General features: G+C 37.4%; 1 protein-coding gene across 3 annotated transcripts; it reads right to left on the bottom strand.

The window, feature by feature from the left end:
• Positions 1 to 2,275: 2,275 nt before the first annotated feature.
• LOC138698625 (zinc finger protein 239-like) lies at positions 2,276 to 16,141 on the bottom strand. Of its 3 annotated transcripts, XM_069824706.1 has the most exons (6): positions 15,342 to 16,140; positions 15,115 to 15,241; positions 13,241 to 13,375; positions 12,560 to 12,688; positions 10,855 to 10,937; positions 2,276 to 4,194 (listed from the first exon to the last, which is right to left on the bottom strand). In XM_069824706.1, the coding sequence occupies exons 2-6, from the start codon at positions 15,184 to 15,186 to the stop codon at positions 3,405 to 3,407; spliced, it is 1,209 nt and encodes a 402-aa protein (XP_069680807.1). In that variant the 5' UTR covers positions 15,187 to 15,241; positions 15,342 to 16,140; the 3' UTR covers positions 2,276 to 3,404. The 3 variants fall into 3 exon arrangements, with proteins under 3 accessions (XP_069680807.1, XP_069680809.1, XP_069680808.1); XM_069824708.1 differs by lacking the exon at positions 15,115 to 15,241 and having other exon boundaries at positions 15,342 to 16,141; XM_069824707.1 differs by lacking the exons at positions 2,276 to 4,194; positions 12,560 to 12,688; positions 13,241 to 13,375; positions 15,115 to 15,241; positions 15,342 to 16,140 and adding an exon at positions 8,334 to 10,536 and having other exon boundaries at positions 10,855 to 10,936.
• Positions 16,142 to 16,798: the final 657 nt, after the last annotated feature.

The raw sequence follows: 16,798 nt of genomic DNA, 5'->3' as shown, positions 1-16,798 counted from the left end.
TTTTATGTCCCTCGGCGACGTTGAAGGCGTTAGTGTTACAACACTATTTGATTATTCATTCGGAAATGCGGACAATGAGTGATACTACAATAAAAATCCGAACGCAACGAACGAATTTTTTCCGGTAGGTGAGCGTCTGCCTTGAGAAAAATGCAACGGAGCAATGGAAAAATTAATCCCAAACAAATAAAAATTGAGGTATGAGAAAGAGTATATAAAAATTCTCTTCGTGGAAGACTGTGAATCAAATTTATTGTGATTTTATGTTAAATGTTGTCATTACTTCAATACAACAGTAAGTTACTTTATTTAATTAATGTTGGTAATATTGAATCCTGCCCTTTTGTGGCAACTTCATGTCCCACAACGTAACAATAAGAAAGACACTCTTTCAGCTTTCCCAATAATGGGACTGTCTCATTGGAGAAAGCATAACACACAGAGTGAAAACAAAAACAGACCACAAAAGATAAATGTGGAGAATGAACAAGAAAGGGAAATTAAGTACAGGAAGAATAAGAGCATACATATAATAGGCCTAAACATAATGAACAAACGGATTAGACGTTCAAAGAAAAGTTCTTCCTCTTTAGGAAACAAAGTACAGGTGGTATTTTAAAATGGCAAGTGATCCTCTGATAGCAGCAAGGGAAACATCACGAATGAAGTCGTTGCTCAGCTGGAACTTCTTGCAGAAACTGACAAAGAGGCGAGGCATTGTGCCCCTAGCGCCAACCATTAGCCCAACTACTTCAATGGAGGTGAGGTGATATTTCTCCAAATAGAATGGAACTGTGGGCTCATAAATCCTGCATTTTTCTGCGTGGACGTCAGCGGGCTGTTGTTCCTGTGCCTCGAACCTGACTGTCGGGTCGATAATGTAGGCGGATGTAGAGCCTGGTGGAATGGCAAGCATGTCAATTTGCCGACAGCATCCCTCTTGAGAGATGCCATGGACTTCTTCGTGCACAGTGAGACCTTTCTTCCTGAAGGCTTCGGCAATCATGGACCTGATTCTGTGATGTCTAGAGTTCCGCAGTGTCTCGCTGAAAGGACAGGCACCCAAATGAGAACAGCATTATAATAATGGGCATTGCCTACGTGATCGTAGAGGTACAGGGAAATAAGCTGACATCTGACGGCAGAATCTCAGATACAGAGGCCTTGAGAGAATCATGTAGTAAATGCAACTATAACAATGAAAATTATTGAAGATATTATGAAACAGTACAACAAAGGTGAAATAAATATTTATGTAAGTAAATTAATTTAGTTTAGTTAGGAAGTTAATGCGAACTGACAGAAATACCATTCCTATCTAAAATTTACTGACTTCAATTATGTAAAGTCATGCTTGTATATTCAGGGTTAGTTAAAAGTCCTGCACCACCTAAACAACTTTTGAAGATGCGGTTCAGTGACATGAAACGTCGTATGTCAGGATAACCATATACTAAGAACTCAATAATGGTGTTAACGAGTTTTTTCTACTTCCGGTTTAACCGGAAGTAACTCCAACTTTCTTATTTTAAATGGAACACTCAATATATTTTTTTATTTTTGAATAGTGCTCATTAAGAGCTTTTCAAAAAGCACCCACACTCGATACTTCTGTACAAATTCAGTGTTGCTAAGTCAAGAAAACAGAAAAGTGTATCGAATATTAAAATAATATAATACTCCTTCCTTAACAAAAACAACACAAAGCTAGCTCACCTTCTAAATTATGTGTTCAAATTGGTAGCCCTCAGCTGCTTTACAATGTGTCACTCGATCATAGAAACCATTTAAGGAATGATTTAACCAGGCTTTAGGAATATCTTGCGCCACTTCCATTTTTATTTAGCAACACTGAATTTGTACAGAAGTATCAAGTGTGGGTACTTTTTGAAAAGCTCTTAATGAGCTTTATTCGAAAATATATATATATATATATATATATATATATATATATATATATATGTATATATATATATATTGGGTGTTCCATTTAAAATAAGAGTTGGAGTTTAACCGGAAGTAGAAAAAACTCCGTAATACCATTATTGAGTTCTTAGTATATGGTTATCCCCACACACCAAGTTTCATGTTACTGAACTACATGCTTCAGAAGTTATTTCGGTGGTGCGGGACTTTTAACTAACCCTGTATAATGCATATTACAGGGCACTCCGATCGATGATGAAGATTTTCTTGATATTATTGAGTAGTATGTTCCTGAACAGGAGCTTTTCTAGGTCTGTTTTTACATAAAAATGGTTTGAAGTACTGTATATGTTTTGTGCTACGTTACTTTATTATTTTTAAATATTATAAGTTGAAGTCATAGTTGTGGTTATAGGAGTAACATCCAATAACATAGACCCATACAAAAGGCTAATAATTGAGTTTTCTCAAACTACTGTCGGACCATAGGATCTGTACCCGTAAGATATGCGAACTGAACCCTAATTCCTTTTCAGCCTCGGTAATTCATTTCTCTCCCTGCATTCCTATCTCTCTCCCACTATTCACAATTTTGAGCCTTCTTGCGGGACAGTTTATTTGCACTTGCAGTCCAGTGTTGTCAACTCACCATGAATACTGTAGCACGGAGTGGCGAAAGAAATATTATTAAGCTAGTACGTAATAGCATTTTGCGAAGAAGAGAAACAAATAGGTCAATATCTGTTTCCTATAAATGAGACAACGAAAAGAGCAGCTGCGATCACAGGTGAGGCTTATTTTATTTCAATTGATGATGTATTAAAATTACTTACTTAACTAATACTGATAATACAACATTTTATGTAATTTATATAGACAGGTCAGAACTCCTAATAAAGGAAATCAGGAGAGAGGGAGTCTGTGCAGGAGATGAAAAGCTAGAATGACCAGGGAAGAACAGACCAAGGGAAACTTTAATTCTTGTAGATGAAAGAAGTTCCAAGATTGAAGAAATTACTGAAGGTTGCGAGAGAAGCAATAATTTCCAAGGTTGGAGAGAACCGCTATGGAAAGTGATTCGAGACATGGGATTTAGGTTTAAAAAATGTAGAAATACCAGATGTATTTTGATTGAAAGAAATGATATTGTAGCATGGAGGATCAGTTATTTATGACACCATTTGACGGAAGTTTGGCAACATCCCTATTCGGCAAGTTTCGTGGCCTGCTGTTTAAAGTGGTGGGAGGAAAGTGGGTGGAATGGAGTGAGTACAGACGTTAACTTTTACAAGAACGACAATAGCGCTGAAGGGGCACAGATCCGATGGTCCGACAATACGTTTATCATGGTGTATTCTTATGTTGGTAGGCCTGGAGTCCGGAAAGTATAACGTAAAGTAGCATTTTCCGTACTGGTTTGGAGTATGGAAGAAAGTAAAATTCGATGTAGTATGAAACAAAAATGTTTCTCGTCCCATTCATTGAGCGTGCTGCTGTAAATGGACGTTGAGACTCTCCAATGTTGCCAACCATGTCCCACACACACTGCACTTGAGTGCCGTCTCACCTGTATGCTGTTTCTGATGGTTTCTTAGATGTCCCGATCGCGATAAACATTTACCACACACATCGCATTTGAATGGCCTCTCACCCCTATGATGGAATTCGTGAATTCTCAGATTGCCCGACTGTGCGAAGCATTTACCGCAGAGATCGCACTGGAAGGGCTTCTGGCCAGTGTGTTGGCGAGAGTGCCTGTTCAGACTTCCGGTCTGAGAGAAGCACTTGCCACAGACATCGCATTTGAATGGTCTCTCGCCGGTGTGCAATCTCAAATGAAACTTCGCGGTCGAAGAATGCGAGAAACATTTGCCACAAACGTCGCACTTGTATGGCCTCTCGCCAGTGTGACGTCGTAAATGTTTCTTCAGCACGCACGACTGTGAGAAGCACTCCCCGCAGAGAAGGCACTGATATGGTTTCTCGCCTGTGTGAGAACGCAGATGCAACTTGAGACCTTCTCTGCGACGGAATAATTTGCCACAAGTATTGCACTGCAGCGAGCCAACACGTTTTCGTTCACGGGGTCGTTTCTTCACGTTTTCTTTCCTTGTTATCAATTCGTCGGAGATTGCGGGCTCATGGAGATAATTATTTGAGGGGACGCAATCTGCGCCTAGTACAATGGCCAAACTTTCGTTTTGAAGATTACTGCCGTAATGTGATGTTTCTTCATCCAGCACTCCAATCCCGCGGGGAACTGCAATACTGTAATCCAAACAGCACAAGGAACTTTCCTGTAGTCGAAGTAAAAGACACACTTTATATTAACATCAGTCTACTATATACAGTCGCGAAGCTTGAGGTGATTTTTTGCAAATCTTGTGATAAAGCGTTCCAAGCGGTTAGCAACTAGAAACAATAGACTGTCCACGGTCGACTTTGGACTGTGTCGTATTTCCATCGAGTGCTAGCTCGTTGCGTATTTCACATTGATGCTTGTGAAATGTTCGTTATTGGTTGTAATGAAAATGTTAATGGCTAAAATACAATAATTGGAATGATATTTTACTAGAGACGTAGAAAAATTAAGTTTGTCTCAATGAAATTTATTGATCACGTTTTATTTTCAATTCTGGTGGGATTATTATTGCTTAGGCCTACTTTTTTTTTTTCAAAGGATATGTTTTTAATTTTAACTGTTAATTTTGTTATTTCTATTTGTTACTTTACTAGTGACGTAGAAAAAGTCTGTTACAATAAAATTTATTGTTAATTGATGAACTAGTGGACTTACTCGTGTTAAATTCAAGATTCAAAATGGAAAATTTATTGATCACGTTTTATTTCCAATTCTGGTGTGATTATTATTGCTTAACCTCATCCCACTTTGTTAACTACGTACGCCTACACCACAACTACCGCTACACATAAGTTACTCCATTAATTCATATTTCCATTATTATTGCTGTAAAGGGAAATGCAAATTAATATTTATTCGTTTCATAGTTAATTATCGCTATAATCTTGAATGAGTGAAGCGATTATAGTAAATTTCAGTTCGTTTTGCACAAACAAAAATAATATTAACCTATTTCTTGCAGGCATCTTCGAGTTTATGGTAGAATTTAATATACTTCATTAAAATAATAAATTAACTTTATGCATTTAATATTTCAATAATGGAAGGAAAGTGTTAATTTTTCCAAAAGAACATAACGAAAGTGTAACATATTTTGTTGTCTACTAGGAGAGAGATCTGCGATGATGAGGCGATAGTGGCGATCCTAGTGGTGGGCAACTACCCATGTTTGTATTTTTACTACATATTGAGCTTCGCGACTGTATATAGTAGACTGTGTTAACATGGTGATTAGAGTACTTACGTACGCAATATTCATCAAATTAATCATTGCATGTTAATACTCATACATGATTTCAAATTTACATGAGGCATTAATCTTGAAGAGGCAAAAATTAAACTTTATTTTAACGAGAAAAAAGTGTTCACCAAAATGTTTGGATATTGAAAACTTGATATTACGGAATCCATAGCAATTATATGATTAAGAACCATGTGTGGGATAGAGGTTATACATTACGAAGGCAAGGAAACCAATATAAAATGCTCCTAAAAATTATCAGCAAAATGACAAGAGAAAAGTGGGCGGGGACATAAAGTGAAGTTAAAGTGTTGAATTTCAGAGTACAGTCATCTTCCTCTTCCTCCAAACTTCCAACCTTGTGCACACAAAATAAATTATTGGCACTGAAAAGTGGCTTTTCGTAAGCAAACACAGACAAATCTGCTCCTTCTAGTATTTTAAGATAATTGTATGTATGTATGTATGTATGTATTTATTTACACTGCAAGTGGGCAAGCACCCGGTGGCAGTGGTATATACAATATTAACAATACACAGTTAAAATGATAAGCAATACACAATAAAATTTACAATACATAATAAAATTTACAACACATATACAATTTTATACACAATACAATAAGAATACACAATACAATTTAACACAATAATAATAAAACATAAAATAAAACACCTAATTTTACAACACAACCTACATGATTATGTATAGGTCCTACATAATTTTCAATAGTCTTTCACTTTACTCTCATCTCATTCCCTGTAGTGGCACTATGACGCATTTCACTGACACTTTAGCACACATTTCACTGACACTCTGTAACACATTTCACTGACACTATAGAACACATTTCATTGACGCTATAAATTATCACTGATCGGAACTGTTCACTGCACTGTAAAACCATAACTTCACTGACTCACCTCGCTTCACTGATACAACAGTTCAAATAAGTCAAATAATTGCATTCTTATGCATACTGTACTTATAAACAGAACTACATTTAAACTAAACATTTCTAGTCTAAGGCCCTCTTACACGCTATTTTTAAATAATTTACAATTCAAACCAAGGAAGTAAACTCGTCAGGCTAGATAAATACATGCCACCTTAAAAAATTAAATGTTGAATGTCACCTTAATTTTAATTTTCACTTTATACACAACTCTTTAAATTATTCTTGAATCTCCTTAAGGAAGGACAGCCCTCAAAGACCGCTGCAGGTAGGTCATTCCAATCATTTATAGTTCTATTTAAAAATGAGAATTTACCTACATCCGTTTTCTGTTTCCTACATTTGATTTTAAAATCATGATCGTTCCTACCATAGTACGTTGGCTTTTCTAACCGAGCCGTTATGTCTACCCATGCTTTCTGACCTAGATGTGCTCTATACAATGATGTTATTCTAGTTTTCCTACGTCTGTTTTCCAAAGTTTCCCATTTAAGTTCTTTTATCGTATCGTTCCCATCTTCTCTTTTACCTTTAACAAATTTAGCTGCCCTATACTGGATTCTTTCTAAGGAATTTATCTGATATATTCTATAGGGATCCCAACATGTAGTTCCGTATTCCATTAACGGTCGCACTAATGTTAGATATGCTATTTCCCTCGATTTGGGGCTAGCCTTTCTCAAGATTCTCATAATAAAGTAAAGTGCCCTCCATGCTTTGCCTGTAACATTATCAACATGCTCTCCCCAAGAAAGTTTGGAGTTTAAATACACTCCTAGGTATTTACAACATTGTTCTTGCGGAATTACAACACCACTGAATTCGTAATTAAGAGTAGTTTCCTCTCGGGTTTTACAAAATGTTATAGATTTACTTTTAGAACCATTTATTTTCATCCTATGCTTTAACGCCCAGTTGTAAATTTTATTCAAGTCTGTTTGAATAGCATCTACATCTGAATTATTTCTAATCTTTCTATAGATAATGCAGTCGTCTGCAAATAGCCTCACATTTGATGTAATATCCTGGCATAGGTCATTTACGTATATTATAAAGAGTAATGGACCCAGAACGCTGCCCTGTGGCACCCCTGAACTTATATTTCCAATTTCCGATATTTCATGACCTACTCTAACTCTCTGGGTTCTACCTTTTAAGAATTCTTGGATCCATAGCACCACTCTTTTATCTATTCCTAGCCTACTTAACTTATCTATTAATATGTCATGTGGCACCAAATCAAATGCTTTCGAAAAGTCAATCACAACTGCATCGATTCTTCCGCCTCTATCTACCTCTTCAGCTAGATCCTGAACCAGCGACGTAATTTGACTATCACATGAGAAGCCTTCCCTAAAACCATGTTGGCGGTTGTAAAACCAGTCTTTCGCATTTAGAACATGACGAATATAATCCGATATCAAATGCTCCATGACTTTACATACGACAGATGTAAGGCTAATCGGTCTGTAGTTTCCGACATCTAATTTATTTCCACCTTTATGTATGGGTACCACTATAGCTGATTTCCAGTCACATGGAATAGCTGCATTGTTTATGGAAACATGAAATATACGCATTAAGTATGGAATTATGGCCTCGGAACCTAATTTAAGAATCTCTGTAGCAATACTATCTGGTCCTCGAGACTTCCGATTTTTTAATTTCGTTATTCTCTCTCTAACCCCTTTGGAAGTTATTTTGAAAGTCGAATTTGGTTCACATTCACGGTCTGTGACACAACCACTCCTATCAGCGGGATGATTATTATTATTATTATTATTATTATTATTATTATTATTATTATAATTATTATTATTATTGAAAACCGAAATGAAATAGGAATTTAATAAGTCGGCCTTTTCTTTGTCATCAGTTATACTTTCTCCGTTCTGATTTCGTAAAAGCACTACTCCTTCATTTTTCCCTTTTCTCCTGCGTACATAATTATAAAACTGTCTCCAATTGTTACTTTCATCTTCTTTTAAAATAGTTTTTAGAAAATTTTCCTGAGCTAACCTTTTTTCACACTCAAGTTTCTTAATTAATTCAACATATTTTTCCCAATGCTCATGGCTCCGTTTACGTTTGCTAAATGCGCGCCTTGTCTTTTTCTTTAAGTAGCGAATATAATTAGTGTAATATTCTGGGTCCGGATTTTTCTTAATTATTTTAGAAGGTACACATTTTACTAATGCCTCGAAAATTATACACTTAAATTTATGCCATACATTTTCCATATTTCCTTCAGTCCTTAGAAAGTCATCATGCTTTTGTCGTAGAAACGTTTGTAATTCATGGACATCGGTTTTGTTAAAATTCCAAACAGACAGTGGACTTGACCTCGGATTTACTGTGTTTTCCCATAAGATTTCTAATAAGACGCTATTGTGATCACTTATTTTATTAAGACTTTCAGAGTTGACAAAGAGAGAGACAGGTCTTAGTAGGTAAACATCTAAGAGGGCATTGTCACGCGTCGGACCATTTACTACCTGCGTGAAATCTTTACGCCAGATCAATTCATTAACAAGGGTCTGTGCATCTGAATTTGTACCTGAAATCCCGTTCCAGTTAATTTTCGGGAGGTTTAGATCCCCAGCAATTACTACGTTTCGGTCTTCTGATACTGTATTAAGATATTCATTTAGTTTGTGCAAAGTTAAATTGTTTAATTCACTGGGTGGTCTGTAACATGCTATTACATCTAAGGTTTCCAGCCCATTTCTTATCTGAACATTCAATATTTCAACTTCCTCATGTATCCACAGAAGATTGCTACTTATTTCTATCTTAGTACAAACGAAAACTCCCCCTCCCTTTTCACTTCTATCCTTTCTGAAGACTCTATAATCCGATCTAAAAATTTCCGAGTCATTTATGTCTTCCCTAAGCCATGATTCCGTCCCAATTATTACATCTGGATTATAAACATCGACCAAGTTCCAAAACGGAATAAGTTTATTTCTAATACTTCGGCAATTAACCTGCAGTAGTCTTAGTAGGCCTGTCCTTACTTGAACATTCTGAATCCCCGTGGCACCTCGCCGTCACTGCAGGTCTACGCCGCCCGCGGATAGGTCTTCGACCGCACCCCCGCTGACCGCCGGTAGTCCCACGCCCCCGCCGTCGGCTGATGGTCCTTCGGTGCCGCTGCCAGCTGATGGATCCTCGATCCCGCCGCGCCATGTTGTAGTAACTACCCGCGCGAAGAGGGATCCCATGTCTGCAGCCCCCCTCCGATTTAGGTGGATTCCGTCTCTTCCGAAGCATCTGTCGTCTATCCAGGAATTTGGATCGACGAAACGCGCACCAAGACACTCCGCTACCCACTCGAAAGCTTTATTCACACGACCCACTTTTCTCCAGTTCACATCCCTCCGTCTGACGATTCCACTGATGACAATCCCAGCTGCCGGATATTTCTTCTTCGTTTCCATCACCAAGTCATATACATCTGCCATGATATAATCAACACCTCTTCGCAAATCGTTTGTTCCTACGTGAAGGACGATGTTTTTCGGGTCCCCTCGTTCCTGATTTTCGATCACGCTTTTCATTTCATTCACTCTAATCCCAGGGTAACACTCTGTCGCCAACTCCGGTTGTAGATTCCCTACGTGTCGAATGATGGAGTCTCCGATGATAACACTTGCCGCACCATGCTTCTTCTTCTCCTCCCTCTCTTCGCCATTTTCCTTTTCCCGTCGCAACAACTTATTTTCGTCCTCCAGAAACTTGATCCGTTGCTCCGCCGTCTCTAGATTGTCCCGTAGCTTCTTCACCTCGTTCCGTAGACCGATGAGCTCCCTGTTGCCTGCCTCGTTCCCGCAGTCCTTGCACAGCCACGTTTCTTCTACTATCTGTTCCCTCTTGATCTTCTGACAAGTCAGATGGAACCACTTCTCGCACTGGTTGCACAGCACGCCTACTCTTAGGTTCTTTCTACAGCTGCCACACTTGACACTGAACACTCCGTTGTCGCTTGCAGGTCCTGGATTCAGTTCGATACCACCAATAATTAGTAGTATCGCGATCACTATGTGAAAGAAGAGACACTCAGCCAGACCTGCCAAAGCTGTCCCTTTCACGCTCCGCTGCATCCTTGACCTGGCCGCCCAGCCGCCTATCCTTGCCCGGTACAGCTCCAACTCACAGCCCATTGCTCAAACCTTTTCTCCGCTGCGAAAAATACGTCCTTCCTCTCCACCGGCCTGAAGAAGACTGGTCAGTGAGGTAACCGTATACTGAAATTTTCCCAGTGTTTTATGCTGAAAATACGGCAGAAGAATTATTTCCTGTACCCTACGATAATGGATCTACAAAATTAGGAACTTTTATAGTCCTTCCTCGATACTTGAAACTGGTTCCATTCTGTTGCAAACAGAAATATTTGAGAAACTTACATTATCCTTCAAAACTGGAAATTAACTTCAAGAGTTTCAAGATAAAGTATCAGATATATCATTTGCTATTTTATCGTAACAAATAACGAGACATTCATTTTCATAGTAGACGTTTATTACTGAGAAAATCAGTTACAATATATGACAGATTATTACTTAGTCGCATTTATTAGTTACACTCACCTCTGAGGCAAAGCTTCATCTTCTGTTGATTCTTTCAGATAAAGATCCTCCTTAATGGTACCAACAAAACACGAGTAGTCTTCCTGCAAAGTAAGATAATAAAAAATATACAGAAGGGAAAGTATAAAATCATGGCTGAAAAAAAATAGTGGATAATAAGAATATGTGTCCCACTCTGTGGCGTCATGGTCTAAGGCATCCTGCCTGGGACTCGCGTTACGGAATGCGCGATGGTTCGAGTCCTTAGGGTAGAATAAATTTTCTCATGGAATTTCGACCAGTGTATGGGACTGATGCCCACTCAGCATCGTGCTATGATAGGTAGCGAAATCTGGTTACGCAAACCAGCTATAACAGCTGGGGGGCTCATCGTGCTAACCACACGATACCTCCATTCTGGTTGGATGATCGTCCACCTCTGCTTCGGCATGTAGCCGTGAGGCCAGCAGCCGGCTGGTCGGTTTTGGCCCTTCGTGGGCTGTAGCGCCACGGATTATTATTAATAAGAATATATATTTACAAAATACTTTTACCGATGTGTTTTCCAACATTCAATATCAAATTCCTTGAGGTTAAGAACAATGTTCATATGAGTACAAAATTCATTGCATCCACGCTTTGTTGTAGAATATCAGTAAGTTCTATAATTAAATTAGTTATTGGTATGTCACTATTTTGTTTTATTTATACAGAGATGAATAACAAAAAAAAAAAAATGAAGTAAGAGAAAGACACTCTGTCAGCTTTCCCAATAACGGGACTGCATCATTGGACAAAGCATAACACACAGAGTGAAAACAAAACAGAACACAAAAGAGAAATGTGGAGAACGAACAAAAAAAGGGACATTAAGTACAGATAATGATATACACATAACAGACCTAAACATAGTAAACAAATAGATTAGACGTTCAAACAAAAGTTCTTCCTTCTTAGGAAACAAATTACAGGTGGTATTTTAAAATGGCAAGTGATCCTCTGATAGCAGTATGAGAAACATCACGAATGAAATCGTTGTTCAGCTGGAACTTCTTGCAGAAACTGACAAAGAGGCGAGGTACTGTCATTTGTTTGCAGACGTGATCTGATATTTGAATTTACATTAACGGAAAATGTAATTGTAGACATCAATAACCTTCCAATATACATGAAAGACCCACCGGTATGGCTCAGTCAGGTAAGGCGCTTCCCGCCGGTCTGAAGTTGTGCTTGGGCGTGGCTTCGATCTCTGCTTGGGCTGATTACCTGTTTGGGTTTTTTCCGAGGCTTTCCCTAACCGTAAGGTGAATGCCAGGTAATTTATGGCGAATCCTCGGCCTCATCTCGCCAAATACCATCTCGCTATCACCAATCTCATCGACGCTAAATAATCTAGTAGTTGATACAGCGTCGTTAAATAACAAACTAAAAGAAAAAAACTACATGAAAGACTTCAACATAAACTACCTTAGTTCCCGAAAACACAGTTTCTGTATGATGGCTTGTAGCTATGTATTGAAGCAATTGTTAAAATTTTTATTATGCTTTGTATATTACTATGAAAGACTAACATACACCATCATATGTCAAACATTTTTTACTTCCAATAAAATTGCTTGCGACAAAAGCTCCACACACAGTAGCCATTGTACCTGTAATTATGTCTCAGACTTCATAGATAGAAGAAAAATTCCAAAGAAATACAAGCTAAATATGAGCTACTCACCTCTGCTTTACACATTCCAGCCGAAAACATATAAGGTTCCTCAAGTTTCGTATCTGATGTCACATCAAAGTTGGGTTCTACAAACTCCATTTTTATATCAGCCATTTGCAGATTCAGTGAGTTGCCTTCCTGTAGAAGACACAAATACGTCACAAAATTGAATTTGCATGCCAGTACTTGGCAATTACATTCAATAAAGACAAGAAATCATGGAAGATTTGCACCTATTAGGAAAGACGAAAGATTGAGAAAATATAATATGTAAAAAGAGATAGGAAGAGGGTGGGAAATACTGGAGGCATGGGAAATATGGCCTCTTCTGTCCATAGATTAGGCAGACAGTCACTAAATTGATAAGCATCAATTTCAGGGAAATTACTGTGACAAAATGGAACATGTGATGTTATAATAGCAGGGGTCAAGGATTCAAATTCTTCAAACTATAATGCGACCATCAAAATTTCAAATTATTTAACATATGACTACAAAACCAATGTTCACACAGAGTAAAACTATTCATTTTTGGAAATTATTGATGCAAATATGTTACATATAACTAATTACACTTCAATAATGCACAATATATTGCAAGTTCCAAGCACTAACATTCTGTGACAAACATAATAAAATTAGGGCAATTGTGAAATGTTAGACACAGCACAACTAATAAGTTATACTCACCTCGACTTCACACTTCACAGGATCAATAATTGAACCTGCAGAGTCCTCATCTTTTACCTCCGAAGAGACATCATAGCTGGAGTCGACGCACTCAACCTTTATCTCGGCTACATTCAGATTCAGTACATTGCCTTCCTGGAAAAGAAAATGACTTCATTCTTCTTGGTTACATGTTGAGCTGCACTCTGAAACTACAGTTGCTACCATGAGGTATTACTTACTTACTGGCGTTTAAGGAACCCGGAGGTTCATTGCTGCCCTCACATAAGGTATACCATATGAAATTAAAATGGAAACTGTGAAAGGAAGAAGCGACCAAAGGGAATGTACATTTGAACAGTAGGCCTATATCAAAATATGCGTATTTGAGTACAATTGGTGAGATACAAGGAAAACAAACTAATAATATACAAATAAGCAGGGAGAATGAGGAATGCAGAAATGTGTTCTTCAATTTTTTTCTTAGAATTTCTGAGTTCTGTGTTCACAGACCATTAAATCATTTTCTGGCTCTCCTGATTTCCATTATATAGAGTGGAAGTACTGTAACTACATAGATTTTAACAGCAGATCACTTGGACAGAGTATAACAAAAAATTCTAATACCATGTTAGTCCCAAGTGAATACTTTCCTCGGAAAAAAATAATTTTCCCCTAAATGTTAACACTGTTTTACTGAATAAGTACTATCTGTATGATTTGTAATTTTTGGTCTCATGATTAGATAAATTGATGAGGAATACTTTAGCCCTTCTGTTTTCCAATAACATGGACGGTTTTTTTTGTAAATAAATATAAATAATAAATGTAGATAATATGGAAAACAGTTAATGATAGTGACAGGCATATTTAAACTGATGAAGGATGGGTGGAGCAGAGAAAATTCCCTCCAGCATGGGGACTTGAACCCGGGTTTTCAGCATCACGTGCTGACGCTTTATCCACTAAGTCACACCGGATTCCAGTTCCGTTGCTGGATTGAATCCTCTCAGTTTAAGTTCCACCTCTTAGTTTCCCTTTAGTAGCCAACCCTCATGCACTGTGTCACAGTGGCACAATGTCCAACACACTATGTACAGAAGTGCATTCATTACGAGTGACTAAGTGGCCGGGATCCGATGGAATGAGCGGTCTTAAATCACGAAGTGATTACTTACGCATATCATATTATTATGATGTACTGAAGTACGTATGATATTTCCGTGCAGGGATTCTGCATTACCATAATATGATGGAGAATATTTAAACTGATAATTGTCTGTTTACGCTGACTGCAGTGTCTCAAAGTTCCCTACCTCAAAATGTTCTGTGGAGCATTCCCTGTTCCTTGCTTAATTTTTGCACTCTTTTACTGAATCATCCTGTAGGCCTATTTTAGTATCAAAGAAATAGGAAAACAATTCACAACAAATGTGAGAGTAAAAGAAGCACAAGATGCTTTGTTAAGCGATAGGGCTATTAAAAATAAGTTACTTTTAAAGTTATTAGTGAAAGATGTCTGTGCTGTGCCACATGACTATGTCCTCTCTCTCTCTCTCTCTCTTACGACAGACGACATACATGCAGCAGAAATTATCTACAGTAGATCACTCCTGCCTACTTTTAGAGAACGAATCAATCCTCATGGCTCAAATGTAAGTGGGGCTAATTTTGAACCTTAAAGACATGTTGTGTATGAAACATATACATTTGCTAAAATAAATCAGTTTTGTTTCCAGAAACAGGCTTCACAATTGCAGCTCTAAAGTTGAGACGTGTCACGCTGTAACAAAGGATCTGCAACACTTTCGTACCAAAATATTCTATGAATCATTTCTGCACAGTCTGTATATTTGTCCTACGAAATAAATATTGATATATGGTATGCGACTTACCTGTAATAATAGCTTCTGCTTTAAATCTGTATCACTCATGTCAACAACGGGTTCCAGCTTAATTACATCCATGACAATGAAAGTAGATTGCCTATGTGACTCTATTTGCAGAATGTAGGCTAATTGTCTACAAAAAAGATATGTATCCTATACATTAAAAAAATTATTTTTTTTTTTAATAAGGCGATAGTCACATTTATAGCAAAGAAAAGTAGGTACATACATACCCGTAATTCCAATTTTTTTTATTCTATTTAGTCTGTTTTTTCCTTCACTGCCTACTAGATCGCATCGCATGGTTGTTTGCAGAAGTTTTGTTTTCTTGTGCATCTGTATCTGGATATATAGCTGGGTTATTTTAGTATTGAAAATGTATGATGTCCCCCTCAACTAACCTACTAACCTTGTCATATACGTTCTTTATAGGATAGATGAGTTAAATGAAAGGATAGCTAAGTGACATTAAGTCGAGGTATGTAACCTGGTTAATGGGGATTATTTAAGTGATTTAACATTGATTATGCAGAAAATGAGGGGTAACTATATAGTAAGCAATGCCCAGGCCGCCATCTTCCCTCAATAAAGATCCAGGGCATAATATGCGTTGCGAAAATCCATGATTACTACATAGAATTCCCTTATATAAGCTCGAGGCTGGTGTGGAGTCTTGGGCATATTAAAATAATTCACTAAGGAAATGTTCGAATTAAGAAAATTAAAAATCGGTGACATTTCGGAGAGAAATTTTAGCTGGGAATATGATCTAAAGAGTTAGGGACAGTCTCTGGAACCTGGACATATCTGGTAACTCTAATATGAACAACTACAATATGAAATCATTCATTCTAAGGTTTTTTTTTTTTAAGTATGAGCGAACTTACTGATAACTTCCTGCTTGAAACTGGAAATGTTCATAATGAAATCTTTTTCCACAGAAATTACTGTTAATGCCAAATACCTCCATTCTCCCATAGCAGGCCTAATTTTATAATCTATTTTAGAGGTATATATTATTATAATGTACAGAAGTACATATGATATTTCCATGCATATATTCTGCGTCATCATAAGAAGAAAGAGTAATGGAACGGAGAAAAATCCCGGCGCCGGAGAGAATTTTTCTCCGTTCCATTACTCTTTCTTCTTATTTTAGAGGTAGCTAGAATAAATGTTTTAATTTCCAAACATTAAGAAGAATAAACTGAAATGCTATTGGAGAACAACTAAATCTCAATTCAATTAAAAGAACATAAAAATAGTAAACGTGCAACAAGATCAAAAACCACCACTGATTTTTTTTATAAATATTTATGAACATTTTCATGCCTAAACACAAAAAGGATCCAAATTACACTGGAAAAAGTGATTCCAATAAAAGTATACTTCTTCAATTTGTCCCTACATAATCTTATGTTTTGAGTTTCATTTTTTATATCAATAGGGAGGCTATTAGAAATGTTTACTGCCATGTAACGCACTCCTTTTTGATAGCACGATAGACTTGCCGATGGAGTATGAAAGTCAGTGTTGAAAGCAAGATGAAGCTGAGGATTCGTCATGAGATTACCTGACATTTACCTTACAATTGGGGAAAGCCTAGGAAGAAACTTGGAAAACCAAGGAAGAAACCCAATAAAGTAATCAGCCCAATCAGGAATCCTGAGCTACGCTGGAGTTACAAAAT

Source organism: Periplaneta americana, chromosome 4 (assembly GCF_040183065.1).
Source record: "Periplaneta americana isolate PAMFEO1 chromosome 4, P.americana_PAMFEO1_priV1, whole genome shotgun sequence".
NCBI lineage: Eukaryota > Metazoa > Arthropoda > Insecta > Blattodea > Blattidae > Periplaneta > Periplaneta americana.
The sequence above is the reverse complement of the archived record's forward strand: the minus strand, read 5'-3'. Positions and strand labels throughout refer to the sequence as shown.

What these genes read in the sequence shown, in the direction of transcription:
- LOC138698625 (XM_069824706.1), bottom strand. Translation starts at nt 15,186, where the DNA reads ATGGATGTAATTAAGCTGGAACCCGTTGTTGACATGAGTGATACAGAT. An exon ending in CTGTGAAGTGTGAAGTCGAG is followed by an intron (nt 12,689 to 13,240) that starts GTGAGTATAACT and finishes TGTCTTCTACAG; the next exon opens with GAAGGCAACTCACTGAATCT. An exon ending in CTGGAATGTGTAAAGCAGAG is followed by an intron (nt 10,938 to 12,559) that starts GTGAGTAGCTCA and finishes CTTACTTTGCAG; the next exon opens with GAAGACTACTCGTGTTTTGT.